At 37.4% G+C, this 26,369-nt stretch overlaps 1 protein-coding gene across 3 annotated transcripts in view; it reads right to left on the bottom strand.

Moving 5' to 3' along the window:
* The window catches only part of SLC39A12 (solute carrier family 39 (zinc transporter), member 12), a 136,341-nt gene that overhangs the window by 87,225 nt on the left and 22,747 nt on the right, over nucleotides 1-26,369 (bottom strand). For all 3 annotated transcript variants that reach the window (XM_006894302.1, XM_006894303.1, XM_006894304.1), the window contains exons 3-6: nucleotides 20,107-20,314; nucleotides 10,632-10,804; nucleotides 4,325-4,496; nucleotides 544-716 (exon numbers count right to left, since the gene is read on the bottom strand). In XM_006894302.1, the coding sequence (XP_006894364.1) occupies nucleotides 544-716; nucleotides 4,325-4,496; nucleotides 10,632-10,804; nucleotides 20,107-20,314 (726 nt within the window). The remainder of the gene's footprint in view (nucleotides 1-543; nucleotides 717-4,324; nucleotides 4,497-10,631; nucleotides 10,805-20,106; nucleotides 20,315-26,369) is intronic.

Raw genomic sequence — 26,369 nt, 5'->3', positions numbered from 1 at the left:
TCCCTTGATCACTGCAAACTAGGTCATTGCGAGCCATAGGATTTTCATTTTCAGAAGTAGACTATTAGGCCTTTTTCCCTAATTTCTTAGTCTGGAATCTCTGCTGAAGCCTATTTAGCATTACGGCAACTTGGCACTAATGGATAGATGATAGACGTACTTGAGGCGCATTAGCTGGGAATTGAGCCTGACTTTCCTGAATGAAAGGTGATAAATCTACCACTAAGGCATCACTTCCCTACTTACATAAAATTACAGTATGTTTCCATTTTTTAAAGTAGAACTAACTCTACATCTTTCTACCTTTTAAATTTGTTTTTTTAATTTCAAAATTAAAAATAACATGTGGTAGATCTAACACCCAGACCATCTTTTGTCTCCAACAGTGAAAAGAGGCTTTGGGGAAATAATACTTACTCTTGAAGAAGCATCAGCCACGGTATGTATTTATCAAAGTTGCTGTAGAAGTTTGCATAAATGTCTCCAGTGCATAAATGCAAGGAGAAACTAGAAACACATTTGAAGTGGAAAATAGCAGATTACCTGAGGGATAAGGTGGAGCAGAGCATCCCCAGAAAGTGTTCCAACTGCCAAACCAACAAAAAGCTGTAAAATCAGCCTGTAGTTCTCCTCGCAGCTGTTGAAAAGGATCAGTGTTGTCCCAAGCATGGAGCCCAGTGTGAGGAGTGTCACAGCCACTGTGCTATAGCCATATCCTAAATCAGAAGGAGATTGCAAAACCATTACTACTCCTCGTCCTCCGTGGATGTCTCAACTAGTGACACCATCAGAAGACTCCATCATACTGTTACATCTCATCCAGTTGCCATTGATGGACACTGAGTCATGATGACCCCATATATGCAAGTGGACTCACACTGCCTAGAGCTTTCAAGGTTTTAATCTTTTAAAAGCAGATCTCTAGGCCTTCTGAGGAGCCCCTCCAGTAACTTGGACCACTGACATTGTGGTTAATATTCCACACAACCATTGCCCCACCAGGGACTTATATCAACTAATAAGGATACAGCATTGTATTTAAGGCTCATTTTGGATAATATAGCTTATTTTAATTTTTAAGAGAAAGAGTGAATATACTTCACTAAATGCCTACATACTGTTTTGAAATTACTGAAACTTGTACTAAAAATCACTGTTGCAAGGAAAGACACAGCTCTAAAGAACTTCAGATAATTCCCGGAGCCCAAATAATTTCAATTCCTCTCACATTAAGTTACAAAATCCACTGGCATACACAGTAGCAGTAGCTTTCCACCTAATGGCAAACATTTTGATGGCAAGAAAAGTCCTGTTTCAGAGGGAGCAGAAGGTCTGTGTTCATTCTAAACCTAAGTCTGTTTACAAAATTAGTGCAACATTCTTCCAAAACCTCTTAAACTTATTTGTATAATCAATAGTGTATATAAGTCTCAGTGTCTGGGGTATCAGAACCCTTTAAAATTGGCATTTCTAGCCATTGTGTTAGCCCTTTTTGGGGGGGAGGGGATGATCTCCGGCTACCTTAACTAAAGACACATGGTCTTGCAAATCATTAATAGCTGTGAAACCAGTATAATAGAGCACTTTCCACACTGTGAGATAAGGTGATGATGTTAGCAGAGAGATTTAAGAGACTGTGACAAAAGTGTAATCAAAGGAACCTTGGATATGAAGGTCACAGTTAAAGGTTTTGCTTACTGGGTGACAGAAAGAAAAGTTGACTTATGGCAGCTGTGAGAGAAAATTTGCTGGATGATTGAGGAAACCCGAAGCTGAGGATGTCCGGTGGCCTAGTTGGTAAAGAGGCATACTTTCAACCCAAAGGTAAGCAGTTCAAATCCACCAGCAAGGAAGATGGGTAATCTTCTCCCATGCTACTACTACAAGCCCCTAAAAATGTGCTGTGAATCAGTTCTAACTTGAGGACACAAAACAGCAGCTCTTCTAATACAGTTATCTCTCCCTCTCTGAATAGGAAGCCTTAAATGTTTAGACGCTCTTCTTACCTAAGGAATCAGGAAGCAAAACGATAGAAATGAAGGATGAGCAATCTCCCCCTGCACAATTTACCACCTCCAAAGCCCACTGGAGCATCAGCTGGGGGTTGGTTCTGACTCAACAGCAAACAGCAACAACAAAAATATTATGCTTTTGTTCACAGAAAAACCTTCACATGAATCACTGGGTGCTGCTGAACTCACCGCTAGTTAGAAATGATTCTAAACAACCCAACAATTGACAGACATTATTAATTACTTCAACAAGAAAGAAAAGCAGCTCTGAAATGTATGCAAAACCTCAAATCACTGGTAAGACTTTAAGAATAGGTATATTGGGGTATTTTTTTCCCTCTTATTCTGCTTAATTTTTTAATTTTTATTCTGCTTTTTAAATTGTTATTTTAATGAAAGTTTACAGAAAAGTTGGGTTTTCATTCATCCATTGATGCACATTTTTCTTCCTTTCCCTTCATCTCCCTTCCCCAATTCCCTTTGTAATTCACGTCTTACTCCAGACTGGTAATTGTCACACATATAATGACTAATTATATATTTATTTCCTTCAGATAGCCCTTTCCTTCATCTATTCCAGTGCAGTGTGTTTTAACTATCATGTTTATAAGTATCTTGGATATTCTTAAGTCACATTTCTTAATCTTTAACATTAAAATTTTTATGAGCTACTACTGGATTTTTTATTCTATTGGAATTCCACAAGTATTCTGTGACTTCTTACGTAGAGCTCATCCAGTACAGTGTCTCAATGAGATATAGACAAGTGGCAAATATTGGTTCCTTCTCTGGGGCCTATCAGCTGGGCCTGGGTGGCTGGAACCTTCTAGACTGGTCACCTCCACCCCAGTCAGGCTCTCTGGATTACCCAGTAGGCCTTCCTATGTCCCATAATGTGTGAAAGGGTGGAAAACTTGGTAGAGTATCTGTGTGTGGGAAAAGAAGCAGGTTCAGGGAAATAAAAGGATTGGTTAAGATATCGCATGATCAGCTAGGGACAATGGCCCTTCTTACTTGTCTGATTCCAATGGCAATGTCCTTTCTCTTATTTCTCAGTTCTGGACTTTTTTTTTGGAGTATACATAAGGAGCTAAACCAGATTACATACATTATATACTATCTGGAAAATATTAATTAATATTTTTTTGGAGTATACACAAGGAGCTAAACCAGATTACATACATTATATACTATCTGGAAAATATTAATTAAAAAAACCAAAACCACACTGCTATCAAGTCAATTGTAACCCATGATAACCCTCTACTGTGTTCCCGAGGCTATAAATCATTACAAATGGAGGTTGCTCATCTTTCTCTTATGGAGCTGATGGGTGTGGACCACTAATCTTTTGATTAGCAGATTGACACATTATGCAGAAAATCAAAAGATGAATTGCATTGGAAAAGTCTGCTTGCTATCAGGGACCTTTCCAAAGTACTAATGATACTTTCGTACAAAGTACTAGACACTATGGTGTCAGTCTAGAGACTAAGATGCACCTCATCCAGGCAATGGTCTTTACAATCACTTGCTATGCAGCATAGCTGAACAATGATGAAGGATGACAGAAGAAAAATTGATGCTTTTGGTTTGTGATGCTGGAGAGGACTGTTGAAAATACTGTGGACCACCAGGAAAAATAGGTCTGTCTTGGAGAAGGTGAAATCAAGTTTCTCTTTGGAGGCAAGGATTTGAAGCTCTGTCTCACATACTTTGGGCATGTGGCCACGAGGGACCAGTCCTTGGAGAAGGACATCATGCTCAGAAGGTGGAGGGACAGCACAGGAGAGGAAGACCCTGGATGAGATGGATTTACATGGTAACTGGGGCAGTGAGATTAGGTGTGTCGGAGTCAGTAAGAGTGGTCTAAGAGCAGAATTCAGAGCTATTATACATAGAGGGTCACTATGAGTTGCAGGTGACTCAATGGCACATAATAACAACAATATGACACTAGAGCTCAATAGTTGAAAATTAATTATAACAGTTACAGTTACAAAACAAGGACTGTGGGACTAGTTTTCCTGAGTTTCAGTCATGAACTCCATCACTTACCATACATCCTCCTGCAAGTCACTTCACACTTTGATTTCCTCAAGTGTAAAATAAAGATAATAATTACGTCTCATTCATAGTGGTTGCTGTGAGAAGCAAATGGATTGATAAATACAAAATGCTAAGGACAATGTCCATTGTTTCATAATTGTCCTGTGTTTACTATCATTATTGCATACTCTGTATATTGGGCATTTAGCTTCCCAAGAGCATTAAGACAATGGCAAACCTCACCTTGATGAAATAAAACTTACTCTCCAGAGTTGTGGGTGGTGGTTTTGCTTGTTGGTCTTTGTGCAACTCGCAAGAACAGCTGAGAAGCTGCTGGATGATTGCTGGACTCATTTGCTTAAAGACTTCCTTAGAAATGGGTGAATGGCTATTCTGTAAAAATATCTCCACCAGCTGCCTAGCAGAGAAACAAATCTGGACAGGAAAACATATTCTGTTACTAAACTTTGCACCAAACCAAACTCACCAGCAATTGCCATTCTTGAAAACAAAATTAAATAGAAAATTAAAAATTACAGGCATATAAAATCATTATGTGTTTCCCTGAAAATTCTGGCCCATTCACCATTAACAATATTTACATGCCTCCAGAAACTCTAAGAACTTTGATAAATGTCAATAGTTACAGAAAGGCTTCAGGTCTTTTGTTCATAGGGTTGCTATGAGTTGTGCTCAATTCAAAGAAAATCAACAACAACAATATTCTTCAATAAGATTGGCCTAAATATCACTTTATGATAAATAAGACTTTGTGTAGAGAGTTCTTGTAGCACAGGTCACAGCAAGTTGCACTTCCAATCCAAAACGCTGCACATCACAAAAAATAATCCACCAGTGTGTCCTAGAGAGAAAGACAGACAGTCTCTTCCTGTTGTGATTTACAGTCTTACATACTCTATGGAGGATCACTGTGAGTTACAATCAACTTGACAGCAGTAAGCTTTTGAGATTCTTTAGTATGAATTTTGCATATTTCCCCTCCAAAAGAAAAAAAAAGGTAGATTATGGTGTAACAATACTCTCTGCGCTTGTATTGTTTTTCCATTGAGATAGTGTTCTGCCTCTCAAGCTGAAACTTCATAGGTTAACCAGGAGCTTTGTGGTATTGAGGCCACAGTCTTTACCACTCTCTCAAATTAATCTCCTGTTGATGGAGTTGACTGTTGTTTAATTGTTTCTGCCTCATGGAAACTTTGTGTGTTCAAAGTAGAAATATGTCATAGAGTTTCAAGGTTATGACATTTTCTGAAGTTGAAAAACTAGACCTGCTTTTCAAGAAACATCTAAGTAAATTTGAACCTCCAACCTTTCCATCAATAGTCAAACACTTAATCATTTGTCCCACGCAGGGATGCCATCTGTCTTCTTGTTGTTTGGTGCCATTGGAACCTCCTCCAACTCAGAGACACCCTATGCACGACAAAACAAAACACTGCCCTGTTCTAAGTCATCTTCAGTTACTGCTGTGCTTGAATCCATTGCTGCAGTCACTGTGTCAGTTATCTTTTTTGTGAATGTTGCTCTTTTTTTATGACAATCTACTATATCAAGAATAATGTCTTTCTCTAGAAACAAGTCCTTTCTAATAACAAGACCAAAACAGGGAGATGAAATCTGGCCATCTTCATTTCTAAGGAGCATTCTTGCTACATTTTTATTTTTCATACAGATTTGTTTCTTTATATTTGGCAGTGCGTTGTATATTCACCAATGCCGGTAATGAACATGCATTTTCAAGTCATAAAAGTAAAGTTAGTTTTTGAAAGTTAGTTATATACAACTAAAAGGTACAGCACAGGAGAGGAAGACCCTGGATGATGAGATGGATTGACACTTTAATTGGGGTAATGGGTGGAGCTGTGTCAAAGTCCGGAAAACTGGCTCAGGACAGGGCAGGCTTCAGAGCTGTTGTACATAGAATCCCTATGAGTTACAGGTGATTCAACAGCACGTAACAACAACATCAATAGGCATCCCTTCTCCTTTTTTTAAAAAAAGTAAACAAATAAAAAATAAAAATAAGGAGCTCTGGTTTTATAGTCTATAGGGAATTATGCTTCTAACAAAAAAGGCTGTGCTTCTGGGTGATTTGAATCCACCAGTTGCTCCATAGAAGAAAGAAAAATAATCACCTCCCTTGAGATTTCTAGTCCCTGAAAACCTGCTAGAGGGTCGACTAAAAGTCAATCCCAAAGTTTCAGGCTTTGGCTAATTTTTTTCCCCTCCATAAAAATAGTTGAAATCTGTTTTAACTACCTCTTAAAACCTGCTGGTAGGCCAGCTATGAGTTGGTTCTGACTTGACAGCACATAATTGTCTACTAATTTTGCTGCCTTTAAACTACATTCCCTCGCCCCCTCCCCAGACCTTACTGGCGTATTTATAAGAGAATGATAAATAAACAACAAATGCAGCAGTCTCTTAAAATTGTCACAAAGCATTTTTCCATGTTAAGGACTGCTCTTTCATATGCAAAAATTTACATTTAAACTTCGAATATGTAATTAAAGATAGTATATATTTTCACTACCATTTTGTTATGTTTAGTTACAATAAAAAATGTATTTCTAAAATCAGAAACTTAAAAAAGCTCGTTTAACTTGTTGCGATACAGAATGGGCATATCTAGTCCAGGGTAGGACAGGGCACAAAACTGCTGCCCATAGGGTAGTTATCAGTCATACTCAACACTACGGTGCCTAACAACAGCAATTAAGACACATTTTTCTTCAGAGAATAACAGTGACATGAATATTTTGGCATTATGAGTTGAAGGCTTTTAGAAAAAAATTATTTGGTTGCATAGAATAATTCTAAAGTGATATCTCAAAGATATTAGGAATAAGATATTAGGGCAGTCATAAATTGGTATTCCTTGAATCAGTTCTTTACCTTACTGTTAGTTTTGCCCATAAATATTCACAAACATGACTATTGTCCTCACTCCTATTGATAAAGAAGGCAATTCTCAAAAGATACTGATTGGGCAAGAACTCCAAAACTATCCCACTATAAAAAGCACAAAGTACATGAACAAAGCACAGTGTATACAAATATTGTTAAAAAAAAAACAATGCCAGATGACTAACTTGTGATTTTTTTTCCTCAAAATGAAATAATTTGTGCTGAAGACATTTCTTTCTTTTGAATCAATTCCTACTAATGAAACATAAGTACATTATTAAAAGCACTAGTAAAAATAAAGATAAATTAGCAACAAAATATTATGATTAATCCTTCCTAATTAAATCTTACTGGGAAATGCTTGACTAGAAAGTCAAAGAGTAGAAAGACACGTATGTCTAGAATGCATTACTTCTTTACCCAACTTATTGTAAAGGATTCATTTATAGTTGTGTCACTATAATATAAATTTAAAACTTCTTGTAGGATAAGGTTATTCTCTTACAAGTTGCATGCCCTTGACTTTTGTTAGTTGATCCTGTATTATTTAGATCACTGTTGTGTTTTATTTCTTCTTAAATTACTAAGCCAAATGTCCTTAAAGATGAATCATTATATTCTAGAAAACTTTGGCTGAAAACTTTTTAAAATAGAAGGAAATGAAAGAAAACTTGTAAATTATCCCATCACTAATTTTTGCCTTTAAAAATGTGTATGTTAAACTTCAAAATATTCCTTTTTCTTTTTTCATAGGGTTGCTATGAGTCACCAGCAACTCCACGGCACATAACAACAATAACAACACAACATTATTAATTTCAATGAAAATTTACAGAGATTTTGGATTTCCATTCATTCATTGTTGCACTTTTCTCCCCTCCCAAACCTCTCCCTAGTACACTATCCTCTTGGAAAAGTAAAAGGAAAATTCTTACATTGTTTTACAATCCCTCCCCCAGGTCCATTCCTTTTACAAGGGTACATTCACCATCACTGCCAGCCTACTGTGGTCAAGTTGATTCCGCTCACAGCAATCCTCCATCAGGGATCTGAGACTATGCATTTTTGTGGGAAGAGACTGCCTCATTATTCTCTCACAGGGCTGCGAGTGGAGTCCGTACCTTTTGATTAAAAACACCAAACCTACTATATGCCACCCAATCCAAACCAAACTCACTGCTCTCGAGTCAATTCCAATGTATATCAACCATCTGCTGAGTTCACAAGGCTTACAATCACTCAGAAGATTGCTTCTCTCTCACACACAGAGGGTGTGCTGAATTCTAACCAGCCAGACATGTTACCCTAGGCCACCAAAGTTTCTGGGTTGTAATGCTTATAGTATGAAAATCTGAAGGTCTTTTATCTATGGAGTAGACGGTGAGTTTAAATCACTGATCTTTTAGATGGCAGCCCACCAATATATCACTTGCACATTCTGCCACCAGAGCTCCTTACTATATATACCACTAGAGCTCTTATATTATAAAGCAGTCATTCTCAAGTCTTAGTATATTCTAGGGTCACATGGAGAGCAAATTAAAAAAAAAAATAATGTTGTGTTTCATATCCTGAGTGTCTAATTCAGTTGATAAAGATTTGAAAATGTTCTGTTCCACAGGTTCTTAGGTGATGGCACTGGTGCTGGCAGTGGTGGTGGTGGTGATGCAGAAAACATGCTCCTAAAACTCCTGTGCTCTGTGGTGTGGAAAGTCTCCTCAGTTCTGGCTCCCTTTCCAGGAGCAAATTAAGAATCATAGGAAAAGTAGCATCTCTAGATATGATGAAGAATCATGGAAGAGGAAGCACTGAAAATGATCATTAGTACTCTTGGAAAATGCATGCTTTGTGTAAATAAACCTAAACTTTATGAAATAACTTCTATTCTTTCTTCACTCAGGGTCATTACCAGGCACATTGACTTTATTCCTGAAAGCTGGTCCTACAAAAACGTTAAGGAAAATTCACAGGCAAATCTTATCTGGGGAAGGGGTAACTTTTATTATCTTCTTTGAATGTCACAAGCATGAGTTTGAAAGAATTAGTCCTAGAAGATTTCTTGTCACATATATATAGGAGAAGGGAGCTCTGGTGGCCTAGATAGCAAGAAGCTGAACTGCAATCCTTGAAGATACGCAGTTCGAGTCCACCAACTGCTCTGCAGGAGAAGGATTGGGCAATCTTCTCCTGTGTTACTGCCTCTGAAAGCCCACTGGAGGGTCAGCTATAGGTCGGTTCCAACTCAAAGGTACACAAGAACAACAACAACAGCATATATGGAAGAAATAATTTCTATTATTTCACTTTAAAAATATCTATTAACAAAAATATGTGGTACTGTTCAATCATGATGTGTAGGAAAAACAGTCAGTGCTGTTAGGAATCTTAAGGAAATGTCACTTTTTAAAGATTTAAATTATGCTTTATAGGACTATTTTTCATCTAAGATATAAGTAAGAAAATAATTCTTCATTTATTTAAACCAACATTTTCCAAACAATGTCATACTTGTCAAGAACCAGAGTCTGCTATCAGACAACCCATATAAATAATCCTAACTTCTGGGAATTGTGAAATTACTTATTAGCTTTATGCCTCTATGTCCTCATTTATAAGATAATTAATATATTCTAACTTCATATTTGGAAGGAGGAGTGGCATCCACTTGTATAATAGCTTGCCTCCAGAAACCCTATGAACCTGGAGAGAGGATGAAAGGCACCCAAGTGTCGGGGACTCTTCTTCATAGGGTCGCTATGAGTCACCTGTGACTCGATGGCACTTAACAACGACAGCAACTTCATATCGTTTCTCTAATAATTACATGAAGTAATAAATATTAAGGGCAATATATGGCATGAAGAAAGTACCTAATAACATAAACTGTATTATGGAGCATTAATTTCTCAGCCTTTTGAGGGCAGAGAAGGATTCTATTATCAAAGCTTGCAAAAAGCTGATTTACTAAGATTCAACCACCCAATGGATCTTTATCTGTTACAGCATATTGTCACTCTCTGGTTTTTCTCAAACTTATTTGACTGTAACATCTCATTTCAAGCAACAATGAACCTAACTTTTATATTACATAACAATTTATATCAAAATTATTTGTATAAGATACATGAATTTGGCTACTATGTCTACAAGTACACATGTCATCTTTCCCAAAAACTTTTCCCAATATTACCTACTTTACAAATATTTCTCTATTGCTCACAGCTCAAATAAATCGCTTCTTAATCTAAGCTTACAGGGTTCATTATCATTGTGATTTTTTTATGCAATGATCTTCTCCACTTAATAAAGGCTTTTCCAATTTTTACTCAACTTTATACCCTTAACGCCCCAGAATACAAGGTGATGACTTGCATATGCAAAATAATGTGTTTGCTGAACTAATTATCCATGCATGCAACATAGACTTAAGAGAAAAAACAATATATGGTATTCTCCTAAATATTTTGGCTTTGTGTTAATACCTAGAGAGATTTCACATGTAAAAGAAGAAAACCATAGCCACATTGTAGAAATATTTTTAAGAAAATGCACATTATTCTTTATATTTCCTGTAACTCTTATGAAACTTTCACACCTTGTGTTTGACAACAGTAAATAATGGTACAAGGGAATTAATAGCAATACCTGATCCCAGGAAACTGGATCAGCTCCTGATTCTTTGTCGATGGCTAGAGATAGATTTTGGTTGTCGTGATGATGAGCTGGTGTGGGGAGTTGTTTTATCTGAGGCTGATAGATTGTATCCCTTTTATAACAGGTACTTTTGGTCCAGAGAGTGTTGAGGAGTTGGTCTAGTTCTAGAAATTTCAAATATGACAAAATCCAACATTACAAAAAAAATACAGATCAACTTTAGGATAATCACAATTTCATGAGGCCACAGCACAGATATCTTAGAAAACAAATATGATTCTAGTGAAAAGTCAAAGTTTTATACTGAGTAAGTAAACAAGTATGAAAAAGAACATTTGCTTGTGACATTTATTGTAGAAGATTTTGTAACTGAAAAAGAAAATAAACAACCCAAATCTGAAATATTAGTTGAATGAATTCTAGTACTACTTTATATTTATTTACTATTGCAGCTGTTCAAATGAATTTAAAAATATCTCTGTATACCATTGGAACAATCTATATAGTTACTTTTAGTCTCAATTCTTTCTTTAAGGGTCTTCCTTTCTTTCACTGACATGGGGATGTTTGTCCATTACAAGACTGTTATATTAATAATAGGGAGCTTTGGTGGCCTACTGAATTAGGATTTGTGCTGCTGACCCAAAGGCATACAGTTCAAATCTACAAGCTGTTCACAAGAGAAATATAGATAATCCCCTCCCATATGATTTACAGCCTTGGAAAACCTTCTGGAAGGTCATCTATGAGTCCATTATGACTCAAAGACACATAATAACAACAAAAACAATAAAATAACTATTCAATAGCTTATAACATCTTAATAAGAGACAGTAAGATATTATACCCCTTCTGCTATAAGGTACCAGTTATAAAACTAAATTGCCAAGTAAGAAACCTGAAAATGTAATAGGCATACCACATGAAATACAAGGCACAGAAGAACATACTAAACAACTGAGAATACAATCAGCAAAACTGAAAGTAAACAAACTACTATTATTTAAAAACAATATCAACTAAAAAGACAAAAGGGTAATAGAATCTATAAAAGAAGGCAGTTTGGCATTTCTGTAAAAAGCTGAACATAGAAATCCCACACAACCCAACTATTCCACTGCTAGGAATATGCACTGAAGAAAATAGAACCGAAACACAAATACAGATCCGTACACTGATGTTCATAGCAACATTATTCACAATAACAAGAAAATGGAAACAGCTGGAGTGTTCATAGACAAACAACTGGATTGAGAAACTGTGGTAAAGTCACAGAATGGAATACTATGCAGCACTCAGAAGCAACAATTTCGAAAAACACTATATAACATGAAAGACGATGGAAAGCAGTATGTTGAGTGAACTAACTCAGGCTCATAAAGTCAAATACTCCATAAGACCATTGTAAAAATAGGAGGATTACTAGTAAGATTTATACAAAAAGTCCAAAAGGGGAAGGGGAGGGAGGAAGATAGCTAAGGGTGAAGAAGAGGGGGAAATCACAAGGCCAAAGAGTTTGGTGGGCAGAAGGAGGGGGTGAAGGAATTTTGAAAGATCCAATGGAACCTGTAAAGATAGGGTAAAGGTAAGCATAGATCAAGGTCATTGATTTTATAAAACAAAATATATGGGAATGATTCTATGAAACACAATGTGAATAGAGGAATATGTGAAACACAGTGTTTAGAAACAAAACATTAATATGCAAATTTTGCATGCAAACCAATAAAAAGTAAAAAGTTTTTTTTTAAAAAAGTACCTAGCTAATTATGGGCAAAGTCCAATGATAATTTATTTTATAAAAGATAACGCATGGGAATTCTTATATGAAACACAATATGAATGAAGAATATTGTGAAATGCAATGTAAAAAGATTTTGTGAGCAAATCAATATAAAATAAATAGAAAAGAAAGAAGTCCCCAGCACAAAACCTTAAAATATAGACCACTTATTTGTATTTTATGGACTGTATCCAGATCATGGTTCAATAAAAAATGAAAACTTTTTAAAATCAGGGATTAAGAACATTGACTTTTAAAATCTTACAGGAAGAATTGTTGGATATTTTTTAGTTGTGATGTTGGTAATGGGTTATTTTATTTATTTTTTAATTGATATTTTAATGAAAGTTTATAGAGAACTTGGATTTCCATTCATTCATTCATTCATTGTTGCACCTTTTCCTCCCTTCCCCACTTGGTTCACTTTTCTCTTTAAAAAAAAAAATCATTGTAGCACAATTCTCCGCCTCCACCACAGTCCACTTTGCTATGCAGCTCTTATTCTGGACTGTTTTCATATAAATAATACTTAACCATATATTCCCTTTAAGCAGTTTTTTTCCCTCGTCTTTTTCCATGCAATGTATCTTATTTATCCTCTCTTTTCTTAGTTTTTCCCCAACCCTGATGTCAGTCCTGTTTTATAGCAGTGGCATTATGCAATATTTGTCCTTTTGTGACTAAGATATTTCACTCCAGGGTCACCCATTTTGTATAACATTTCATTATTTCCTTGTTTTTCAGTGCTGCATAGTATTCCATTGTGTGAAAATACCACAGCTTTACTATCATTCAGTTGTTTATGGGCACTTGGATTGTTTTCATCCCTTTGCTATTGTAAACAAAGCTGCAATAAACATGGGTGAGCATATATCTGCATGGGTGGCAGTGCTGGGTTTTTTTAAGGTATGTATTCCCAGTAGTAGAATTGCTGAGTCATATGATATTTTTATTTCCAACTTTTTGAGAAAGCACCTATGTTGCCACACCTCATACCATACACAAAACCCAACTCAAATTGGATCAAGGACCTAGAACTAAAACGAAGGACTACAAACTTCATTAGGAAAAAGCTTGGAAGACTTCTAGAAGCCCAAATCTACAACATGAACAGTCTTCTAAGCATCCTGAAAAACCTACAACCAGGAGAGGATAAAATAAATGAATGGGACCTTCTAAGAATCAAATCCCTCTTCAGTCTTCTCAGTGATTTCCCTGTCACTCTCATGTTCTGGAATTGCAGTTATCCAAATCACTGGCAATAAAACTGATGCAAATCAAAGACACAATGAGGTACCATCTCAGAAGCAGTGGCAAAGTTTAACAGGGCAGCAAGTAATAAATGTTGGAGAGGATGTGGTGAGAAAGAAACTCTTATACATTGATTGTGGGATTGTAAAATGGTACAATCACTCTGGAAGGCAGTTTGATGCTTCCTCAAAAAGCTGAACATAGAAATTCCAAAAGACCCAGCTATTCCACTACTTGGAATATACTCTGAGAATATGAGAACCGAGGTAAAAACAGAGATTTGTACACCAGTGTTCATAGCCACATTATTCCCCATCACAAGAACATGGAAACAGTCCAAATGTCCAACCACAAACGAATGAATGGAGAAATATGGTATATTCACACAATGGAAAACCATGCAGCACACAGGAACAATTATTTTGTAAATTATTATCTAACTTGGGAGGGACTGGAGAGCATTATGCTGAGTGAACTAACTCAGTCCCACAAAGATAAATATTGTATAAAACCATTATTATAGAAGGAGTATAAGGATCCAGGAGGGGTGGGAGAGCATAGAAGCAGAGGGATGAGGATGTGCAGAGGAAGGGAGGATTAATCATGGGGTTGTACAATTTGTTGGGTGGAGGGATGAGGGATATTGAAAGAATTTGTTCTTGAAAACAATGTATTTGAATATTATAAATAAACTAGTTGTTGTTAAGGGCTGTCAAGTTGTAGGTGACTCATAGCGACCCTATGAACTAAAGTCCTCCACACTTGCGTGACTTTCATCCTTTCTCCAGGTCATAGGGTTTCTGGAGGCAAATTATTTACGGAAGTGGGTGCCACTCCTGCTTCCCAGCTTGTTTCAACTGGGGAGCCCCACCAAACACTGTCCACCATGAGTAACCATTATCGCATTTGACACATTGGTGTCACAGTGTTCAGCTTCACAGCAACCACAAGTTACCTCTCTCACTCTTCCAGGCTCCAGAGGCTGCGTGCATCCATCCAGCTGACACTGAGACTCTGGAGAGACCCTCACCCTATCCTCTAGGCATGGCCAAGCATTTAAGAATTTTACCATTCCAGCAAGCCCAAACGCTGTCAAGCTCTGGGCCAGAGACCCCAACTCATCTCGCAAGTACACCTCGTCTACTGCCACCCACTTGGGTCAAACAGAAAGCCAACAAACTAGTTGTTGTTGTGGTGTTAAGTGCTGTCGAGTCGCAGGCGACTCATTGCGACCCTGTGAAAGAGAGTCCTCGATGCTTGGGTGCCTTTCATCCTCTCTCTAGGTTCATAGGGTTTCCAGAGGCAAGCTATTATGGAAGTGGATGCGACTCCTCCTTCCAAGCTAACAAACTAGTAGAGCATTTTAAAAAAGTAATAATAATCAAATCCCTATGCACATCCAAAAACTTCCCCAACAGGGTAAAAAGGGAAGCTACAGAGTGGGAAAAATATTTGGTAATGACATGTCTGATAAGGGACTTATATGTAGAATTTATAGAAAACTTGAACACCACAAGATAAAGGTAAACAACCCAATTGCAAAATGGGCACAGGATATGAACAGACACTTCACCAAAGAAGACATTTAGATGGCAAACAAACACATGAAAAAATGTTCAAAATCTCTAGCTCTAAAAGAGATGCAAATCAAAACAACTGTGAGATATCGTCTCACCCCAGTAACAATAGCAAAATTCAACAGAGCAGCAAACTACAAATGCTGGTGAGGTCGTGGAGAAACTGGAACCCTTATTCACTGTTGGTGGGAGTGTAAAATGGGTTATTTTTAAACATTTTCTTTTAGAGAAGAGACTTAAATATGGCAGAGATTGTAAAGACGGTACAAGATAGGGCAAGATTTCAGTCTGCTAGTCATAGGGTCTCCATGAGTCTTAGGTGACTTGAAAGGACTTAACAATAACAAGGACAATATTTAGAGATTGATACATACATACTTATAGAGTGATTGCTTACTTAAAATAATTAAATGGTAGGAGTAAAAGGGTAAAAATAAATGTGTAACATACACTTGGGAGTTTTACTATTATCTCTACTTTTGTTTACAGTCAAGAATTCTCCTAACAATTGATTTTATAAAATATAATGTATGAACATTATTGTGTGCATCTCAATGTGAATGAAGAGTAGAATGAAACACAGTGCTTATAAACTTTGTAAATTAACCTATTTTAAAAAAATGTAAACTAGAATGTATATGAATGACTATGAAACATAATGTCAGTGAAAGATTCTATAAATGCAATGTATTGATGAAATAGAGTGTAAAGGAATTATTACATGAAAACCATTAACAATATTAAAATAAGAATTCTCACAACAGGAATATTTTTGAAAGGGGTGTGGAAGCACCCATTTCCTTCATGCCCAAAACCACAATGAGCGACATTATGGTTTCATCAGCTCAGAAAATGCCTCATGACTTCTGGAATAAGTTCTAATTGTATAGAGATAAGTTCTGAGCTGGCACCACTCTGAAATGGATTTCTGAACTGTCAAGTGAAGCTCCACCTCATATACTTTCAGCACATGGCTAGGAGGGACTAGTCCTTGGAAAAGGACATCATGCTTGGAAGGGTGGAGGGATAGGGCAAGAAAGGAAGACCCTAGATGAGATGGATTGTCACAGTAACTGGGGTAACAGAGTAGGTGTGTCAGAGACAGTTAAATTGGCTCAGGATAAGATAAGGTTCAGAGCTATTGTACATAGGGTCACTATGAGTCACAGAGACTCAACAGCACATAATAACACTGTGTCTGATTTCTGCCCAATTAATACCAAACATCTCTCATGAGCAATTATTTGAGCTTTTAAATTAAGGTTCATGGTGATCTATGAGCACCATGGTGATCTAGAGACAACATACATTGAGTAGATAGCACACCCTGCCTCTAACAACACCCTTTGTATGTCCCTATTTCTAAGTGGATTCTGATGCTGTAGTTTGTAGAGAGTTGTGCTGCTAAGCCCCAAAGGTGGTGTCTCTCTGGCAGTTCAAGTCCCCCAGCTTTTCTGAGGGAGAAAAACTGACAATTTTCCCCATGCAACATAAAGCCTCAGAAAACTCACTGGGGAATCGGCTATTACTCATGAGCCGTGGTTGGATTTTATTCTTTTCCTTTTTATTTACTAGAGTAATCCATTTTTAGGTAGCAAGCATTTTCATATTACTTTAAAAAGTGAAATCACATGCATGGTGAAAGTTAATATAGAAACTGTACTGTCAACATCCAATCACTTAAGGACTAAATCTCCCAACTCCAAAATTATTATCAACATAACATGCTTTCCTTTCCTCTCACTTAATTTCTGGTTATGACAGCTTGCTGACATGATACAACTTCATTTCAAGTTTCATTTTAACAGGAAAAAAAAAGTCAACTGAAATAAAACACAGTCATCAATTGATCTGCTATGCAAACAATTCCCAAGAAGGCTCATTCAAATTATATAATTCTGAAATCTCAATACCTTCTTACAGAGTTGAGCGGCTTATGCAAATTCATGAGGGATTGTTGGGCTCTTGGTAAATTTAGAGGTCTATGTCTTTGAACTGTAATGTTGGAGAAGAGTACTGACTATCCCCCAAAAATCAAACCAAAGAAGTCTGTCCTGGAAGAAACACAACTAAGGTGTTTCTTAAAGGCAAGGATGGTGAAACTTTATCTCGCCAGTACTTGGAAAAAGACATTATGGAAAGGTGGAGTCGGTGAAAGAGAAGAAGATGTTCAACAAGATGGACTGACACAGTGACTTTAACAATGACCTGGAGCGTATTAGAGGCAGTGAGAATGGTGGAGGACAGGGCAGAGTTACATCTCTTGGCCATAGGGCCACTATGAATCAGAGTCGTTTCAACAGCAACAACAATCCCTTATACCTGTTCTGCTGACTTAGCCCACAGAGAGTTGTACTGCTAAACCAAAGGTAGTGTTTCTCTGGTCATTCAAATCCAGCAGCTCCTTGGGAGAAAAATGGGCAATTTCCTCCTGCGCAATTAACAGCCTCCAAAAACCCACTGGAGGGTCAGCTTTGACTCAGTTCTGACTCAACAGCACTGAGTATGTATATAAATATACCTTGTCCTAGGGAAGGCTGGTGCCATAGTGCATGAAGTGTTGAACAGCTGATGTCACTGGTTCTAATCCACCAGTTGGTCTGTGGGAGAAAAATGGGCAGTCTCCTCCTACATAGATTTGATTTACAGCCCAAGAAACCCAGTGGAGCTTCACCATGATTCCAAACTGACTCCACAGCAGCGGGTTGGTTTCACTGGTTAGTAAATCCTCTTCTCCCTTTGTGCATGATTGTCACCAGGAAGTGCTGTCAGCACCAGCACCAGCTGTTACATGGCACTCCAGGAATGTATGAAGCAGGGTGTTTTGAAGCAGACTTTTCAAAGGACCCATTTCAATTATAATGATATTAATGATGTCAAACAGCTAAAGCCTGGCTACCTGGAAGCTACCATACAAGGTTCGTGATGGAAAACCAGAGAACCAGTTTGCTTTCCATGCAGAATTTAAAGATAAGTGTTTTGCAACTCATATTATTAAAAGCACTCATGACCATTGGAAAGTACTGGTGACTACAAAGACGGATGGGAAAGGAATCAGTAGCATGTACACAACAGTGTCTGAGAGCCCCTTCGAGTGAGACCCAGATGCTGCCAAAGCCAGTGGGGATGCTTTACCACCACGTGTGAATCTACCTGTATGATACCAGCAGATGTGAACATGTGGTTCCATCACCAGTAAAACTAATGCAATTTCTCAGGAATACAAGCTGATACTGCTGCATTATTTTCATCTGGAAAAATTACATGCAAAGGTACTAGCTTTTCAAAGCTTTCAATTGATCAGACTAATCTAAAGCGTTCTTCTGTGACAGATTCTTTCTGTGTAGAATACTGTCAGAAGACATTTTTCATATCCTGGTGAAGACCACCTACTTATATCAAAATGGCTGTAATTTAAACAATTTAGGAGTCATTTGTCAATAGATGTATAAAATAAGCACATTGGATGTATATGTGTATTAGAAAACAAAATTACTTTGCTGGGGGAAAAATGAGCCTATTTCACTTTCAATCGCCTGGTCAAACACAAAGAAATGTGTATCCTGGTGCTGGCATTCACTTTAACCGGTAGCAGTCAGGAATGTGGCACCAAACCCTTTGCTATCAAATTCATTCTGTCTCTTACCCACTCTGTAAGGCACAGTAGAACTGTCAATAGGGTTTGCGAGGCTGTAACCTTTATGGAACCAGGATACCACTTATTTCTCCCATAGAGGAGCTGTTGGGTTTGAACTGCCAGTCTTTCAGTCAACAGCCAAGTGCTTAATCACTATATCACCAAGGTGTGGATATTTTCATATTGTTTTCTTTAAAATGGAATGCCTTGCTTTTAAGAATATAAGCAAACTGCTACCAGACCTCCTCTGCCATTTGGAATATTGTCTCATCTTTCTGTGCAGTATTTCACCCAGCACTGTATATGTCAGGCAAGGCGCGCTCATGGCCTAGTGGTAGGAAATTGCACTGCCAACCCAAATGCAGGTGGTCTAAATACACCAGTGGTTCTGAGAGAGAAAGATGGACACTCTCCACCTATGTGAGTTATAGCCTCTGAAAACTCACTGCAGAGTCAGATATCTGTTCCAAATTAACAACAGTGAGAGTAAGTACATGAGTGATATGTTATGCGATATGAGTGATATATCAGTACTCATGGCAGGTCATGAAAAGTGACCCTGCTAGGCTTCGCAGACACAATTTCACAGTCACTGCCACATAGACAAAGTCCATGATTGTGTTTCATTGCACATAGACGCCATAGTATCTTTGGAAAAAGTCACTTTAGCTCTCTTGTCATTGTTCATGTTAGCTGTCACGGAGTTGGCCCAATGACAACAGAAAAGACTACTTACTCTTGTGCCAACTCCATGATCAACTGGAGAAAGATTCCATTGCGTTCCACTGGCTGATTTTTTAGAACTTGATCACCAGACCTTTCTTCCTAATCTATCTTTTAGCCCACGCACCCCTCTGAGATTGGTTCATTGTTACAGCAGTGTGCAAGCCTCCACTGATGAATGGATGGTGGCTGCACATGAGATGTCCTGACCAAGCAGGATGAGATGAAAGTCTGGAGGAAGGCAGTTAGTTGGAACAGATGGAATAAGTAGGAGCATAGTGTAAGCTGAAGTTCTATTGGCCTCATAAAAGGAGTTCCTGGGATTCAAATGAGAAATTAAGTGAGCCACCAACAGCTCTGCTTTCTCATTCCATGTCAAGAGAAAATAATGTTTCAGATGCACCGAGCATACCTAGCATTGGTCAATCTTGGCTTTTGGCACAGCTTGTGGACTAGATGTGTCTTGGGAGTAAAATTCATGAAAAAGATCCTTACCTGATAGATGGAGAGTATTTGTCCTATTCAAAGAACTGAAAATATATTCTGTAAAATAGTCTGAGGAAGGCAAGTTTGTTTGCCCCAGACAAACATTTTGGAGTGACAAAGCAATGATTGTTGCAGCCAATTGAGGAAGTGTATTTTCATCAGCACCTTCACTGCGCAGTATTCCAGATTTTTTTTGCAGCATTTTGGTTTCCATACACTGAAATACAGTTACAAAGTGGGGAAAGTTAGCCTCTAAATTTATTCTGATTGAAACCTCCCTAAGATTTCTCCAAAAGGCAAAGAATAGTTTATTAATCAAAAAGAGGATGGAATGATTGTGGCCACAAGGCCATAGGCAATCTATGGTTTTAGATAAAAATATATTTGGAATTTTGTTTTCATAATATGCTAGCTATATTTTATTTGCTGTCATGGAAATTGTTTAAAAACAATTTTTTACTATGCTGATTTCCACCCTCCCTCCTTTCCTTCATTGAATTGTGTTCCATAGGATTATTCACATATATTGTGCTTTATAAAATTTATCACCATTGGACTGTGCCTACCATTATCCAGTGTTTTCAGTTACCTGACAGATATTTCCCATTTCCTTTACCTCTTCCCTCCACCTACCAAATTGTGCAACACTGTAATTTTGCCCCTACTAATTCTCACTCCTCTGCTCCCATCCCTTTCTCACTTGGATCTCATACACAATTTACTAGTTATCCTTCTATTTTTACAATAATTGTCTTAGGCACTATTTGTCCTTATGATACTCAGTCCACTTTGCATAATCTGGTACCAAGCTTAAAAGGCCTAGCCTATGGTATAAAGATGCTGACAAATACAGCCAGAAATGCACAATCTGGAGAGGATAAAATTGATGAGTGGGACTTTCTAAATATTATATTCCCATGTGCATAAAAAACTTGTGCCAACAGGGTGAAAAGAAAACCTACCACCTGGGAAAAAAATATTTGACAATACCACTTCAGACAAAGCTCTCATAACAAAAGTGTACAAAATATACCTGGGCCTCCAGAGGAAAATGACTGGAAACTCAATTACAAATTGGGGAAGAGACCTGGAAAGTCTTTTCACAAAGGAAAACATTTGAAAGGCCAACAGAACATGAAGAAATGCACAACATCACTGCTAATGAGAGAGATGCAAATCAAAACCACAATAAGATACTATCTAACCTCAGTATCAGTGGTAAAGTTTAGCAGGGCAGCAAGCAATAAATGTTGGAGAGAATGTGAAGAGATTAGAACTCTCATACACTGCTGTTGGAACTGTAAAATGGTATAAACACTCTAGAAGGCAGTTTGGCATTTCCTCAAAAAGCTGAATGTAGAAACTCTGTATGACCTAGCTATTCCATTACTAGGAATGTAATCTCAAGAAAATTAAAACTGAGACACAATGGAGATTTGTACAGCAATGTCCATAGCAGTGTTATTCATCATTGCAATAACATGGAAATATTTTTATCTGCCAGGTGTTGAAATTTTTAATGCCAATTCCATTGGTCCTTATCCATTATATATTTCTCAGGAACCCTTTAACATATGCATTTTGTTTCTCTCAGTTTCAAGTACAGCCCACTTGGACTTTATACTGATTTGTGTCATTAGATTTGTGTCCCTTGTGTCATTAAAGAGTATGTCCACTCTAACAGCTGTCTTTACAAACAACAAATTGGCGAGGTTGTGGAGAAACTGGAACACTTATTCACTGCTGGTGGGAGTGTAGAGTGGTGCAACCACTATGGAAAGCAGTATGACGCTTTCTCAAAAAGTTGCAAATAGAAATATCATTTGACCCAGCAATTACACTACTGGGAATTTAACCTAAAGAAACTATAACTGCCACCCAAGTGCATATATATATATACACACACCCATGTTTATTGCAGTTTTGTTCACAATACTAAAGAGTTGGAAACAATGCAAGTGCCCATCAACAAATGAATGAATAGAGAAAACTGTTATATTCACACAATGGAATATTATGCAGCACTGAAAAACAAGGAAATAATGAAATATACAAAATGGGTGACCATGGAGGACACTATGCTGAGTGAAATATCTAAGTCATAAAAAGACAAATACTATATAATGCCACTGTTATAAAACAAGACTGACAGGGGTTTGGGGTGAAACTAAGAAAAGAAGGGATAAATAATGTATACAGCACTGAAACACATAAGGGAGAGAACTGTATAAGGGAATATATGATTAGATATTATTGGTATGAGAGCTGCATAGTAAAGTGATCTTGGGGCGGGGGGTTGATACTGTATAACAATGAAAGCACTTTTTTCCCAAAGAAAAACGTGAACTGAGGGGAAGAGGAGCAGAGGGGAATATGTGCAACAATGAATGAATGGAAACTCAAGTTCTTTATGAACTTAAAATAAAATCTCAACTTAAAAATATACAAAATAAGCTGTAAATAAATTCCACTATGACATTTCCCACAAAAAACACCCAACCAGCTGTCTTTAAGCTCAAATTCAATGTAATTACAAACCAAAGCCAGCATGTACTACTATATGTGCTCTTTAGCCTCCTATCTTTGTTCAACTATATGTCTATCAAATTGACTACTTGAAAGACTACTATTCTTTCATTAGTATTCTCATTCATTTATTTAAGCATTTGCTGATTAGCATACACTTCTTTTTTTTGTGTATCATCTCTGTCAGTACTGAAACTGACTCATGGCTGACCCTCTAGTTGATTTTCTGAAACAGTAAATCACACAGAGAATTACCCCTTTTTCTCACTGAGCAGCTGGTGGATTTAAACCTTGTGCCAATTGCATAGTCTCATATAACTTCTCGAAGCTCTGTGAGGTTTATACATTTATTCCCGCTTTACAGACAACTTGGCAGAGTCCAGATTTATGCTCAGTTTTGACACCACAGCCTATCTCTTACCTGCTCTTCTTATTGTAGATTGAAGTACAGAGAGGATTGCTGATGAGACATTTATATCATCTAAGTGAAGGTGCATAGCACAGAGCTTGGAAAAGGCAGGCAAGATTCTAGTATACTGGATACTTCATCTACTACCTACTAGCTGGCTGGCCTTGGGCAAAATAGTTAAAATTTGTATTAATCATTTATAAAAAGGAACAATAAAACCTATCTCAAAGTTTCTTAAAATTAGGTAACATGTATGACTCTTAATATAATACCTAATACATAGGGCAACCAGTAAACCTTAGCCTCAGTCATTATGGTCCCAAGTATCTACTGCCTTTTCTGAAAGGACTGGAGAAGAATCTAAGATCAAAATCAAGGAGAATTTTATTTTTAATAGCATCAAAGAAATTTATTCTGAACTCTCTCAATAAGCCACTGAAAACTATAAGCTAGAAAATACTGCAATAGGTATGTTGTATCACTATCACTCTGTTGGCTGACAAGAATATAATTTGGGGTGGGTGGTTGTGGTGGTGGTGGTGGTTTTTAATTTTATTATTTTGTGTGTGAGTACTGTCAACTCAGATCTGACTGGTACAGGACGAGATTGCCCCTCCTTCTCCAGCAGAGCTTCTGGTGGAGATAAGAGTATAATATAAGACCAAGAAATCTGGTTGAGAAGTCATTGATGGAATCTAATACCTTTCTTGACCTAAGATACTGCTTTGAGAAATACCTGGTGTAGTAGGTTAAGTGTTGGGCTGTTAATTGAAAGGCTGACAACTCAAACCCACCTGCTGCTCCCAGGGAGAAAGATGATACAATCTCCTCACCTTCGAATAGGGTTTACAGTATTTACAGTCTTGAAATGCCAAAAGAGAGTTGCCAGGTAGAGGTCTATTTAAAGGCAGTTGATTTGGGGTTTGGTTTTGTATAAGTAGAATAAGACTTGGTGGAAAATGTAGGAATGTAAAAAAAAATTTTTTAATGAATTAAGTTTCTAAAATAGATAACTGAATAGTAGAAATGCTATCTACCTATTTAAAAAAAATTATAGCTCTACTGGTCTAGTGGTAAGAAGCTGCATAGCTATCCCAAAGGCAAACAGTTCTAATCCACCAGCTGCTTTGACAGAGAAGGATGGGCAGTCACCTCCTGTGCAGTTTACTGTCTCTGAAACCCCACTGGAGCGTTAGGTGTGAGTCCATTCTGACTCAACAGCACATAACAACAACATATATGTCTAGGATTTTTCTAGGAACTGGAAATATAATGATGACCAAAACCATAAGCATTCCCTGCTCTGGAGCTTGTAGCTTAGTGTTATTGATAATACAATAATGACCTAAAATAAGATTGCAACTTTAACTGTACTTGGTTGCACAATGTTTCAAGTGCTCAGCTGTTTATCAAAAAGGTCAACCGTTTCAACTCCCTGGCTACTCTGCCAGAGAAGATGTATCGCCATTCAGATAAATACTAACTCCTTGGAGACCCTATGGGGCGATTATACTGTGCCCCACGTGTCATACATTGGAACTGACTTGAAGACAGTGAGGATTCCATGAGGATGAAAAAACCTTTTCTACTAACTCAGGGATATCAGGAACAGCTTCCGTGAACTATGACACACACACAGATCTGAAGCAGTGAGAGAAATTAATATTCCAAACAAAAGGCATAGCGCATGTGGTTTCTGTGTCAGAGGGAACATGACAAGTAAGAAGGCTGAAAAAAGACAGCAGTTGGAGCAGCAGACGGAGTGAGTGGGAGCACAGTGCAAGATGAAGGTTGATGGGCCATAGACAGAGCATCACCGTTACCTAAAACCAGCTTGACGTCAAAGAAAGGTTTTGAGCGAGGAATCAGGGTAGAGTTATACAACTAGATTTGTATTTTTATTAAATCACTCTACTTACATGGAAAAGAAAAAGATTGAACAGACACCTAAAGTTATCACTAGTAGTACAATCCAGACATTTTGAAGTAGCCCATGTGAAAGATGGTGTGGTATTTAAGCGCTCAGCTGTTTATTGAAAAGTCAGCAATTTGACCCACCAGCTGCTCTAAGGGAGAACAATAGGGCCACCTTCTCCTGTGAAATTAACAAGCTTGGGAACCCTTTGGGGCCAATCTATTCCGTCCTAAATGGTCATGTTGGGTTAGAACCAAATCAGAGACAGTGTGTTTGGTTGGTAGATGTATGAAGAAGATGGTGACGGTTATAGCAGAGAAAAGTTAACAGGTTAGAGAGATCTTTAGGAGGAAATAGCTATAGGATTTAGGTATGTATTAGATTCAAAGAGAGGAAGGGAAATGAGAGTTGTCTCTAAATTTCTAGCTGGACAGTTGACTGCATGATGGTACGATCTGCTAACATATGGAACAAGACAAGAGAATCCGGTCTTACTGAGTTGGTTTATCACCTGGGCTTTGTAAAATGTGAGATGACTTTGTGACTCTCAAAAAAAGATATAATGGAAATTGGAAGAATCTGTCCTGAAAAACAACATATCCTAATTTTGTAAATAAACTAGTATAATTTAAAAATATTAAAAAATTTAAAAACAAACAACAAGAAACCCCAAACAAACAATAAAAAGATATCATGGCAAACATAGACCACCAAAAGAGCAAACAAGTATGTCTTGGAGATGGTGCAGTCAAATGTTCTTTGGAGGCAAAGATAAGATAATAATGCTTCATCTCACATACGATAGATAGTGTGAGGATAGAACAGGATTCAGATCTATTGTTTAGAGGGTCACTATGAATCATACTCAACTAGACAGAGCCTAACAAAAATAGCATGCCAGATATATTGTTCTGATGAGCAGAGGAGAGGTTTAAAATAAATGTACTAACATAAGGAAATAATATACAATGATAGGGAGGAAAGACCAAACTTTTACAAACTCCCTAGAGGGATGTGGAGGAAGAGCTAGCAAGGTTAAAAGAAGTTGGAGAGGCAAAAAGAAAATCAAGAAGGTGCAAGGTCATAGAAGCCAAAGTAGAAAATGCTTCAAAACTATCAGGGAACAGACGTGCTCAAGAATCAAATGATAGCTCTAAATTTTAACAGTGAGTTTCAAGGGAGACATTAAAATGGAGATGTCTAATAAACTGGTAAATCTATGAAAGTGAAAAAATGAAAGGAGTAATATGAGGTAAAATCAGAATTGAAACTTAGCAATCCATTTAGGAATGCTTACAGGTGTAAAAGCATCTACAGTTAAAAGAAAAACTGGGGGAGCCATGCATAGCACCAAGATATTAAGGATCACAAGTCAAAAGGGTCATCCAAATAAACTTAATACAGAATAGACAAAAGAGACTA

This window comes from Elephantulus edwardii, unplaced genomic scaffold (assembly GCF_000299155.1).
Source record: "Elephantulus edwardii isolate Elephantulus edwardi_28Jun2011 unplaced genomic scaffold, EleEdw1.0 scaffold00139, whole genome shotgun sequence".
Classification (NCBI taxonomy): domain Eukaryota; kingdom Metazoa; phylum Chordata; class Mammalia; order Macroscelidea; family Macroscelididae; genus Elephantulus; species Elephantulus edwardii.
The sequence above is the reverse complement of the archived record's forward strand: the minus strand, read 5'-3'. Positions and strand labels throughout refer to the sequence as shown.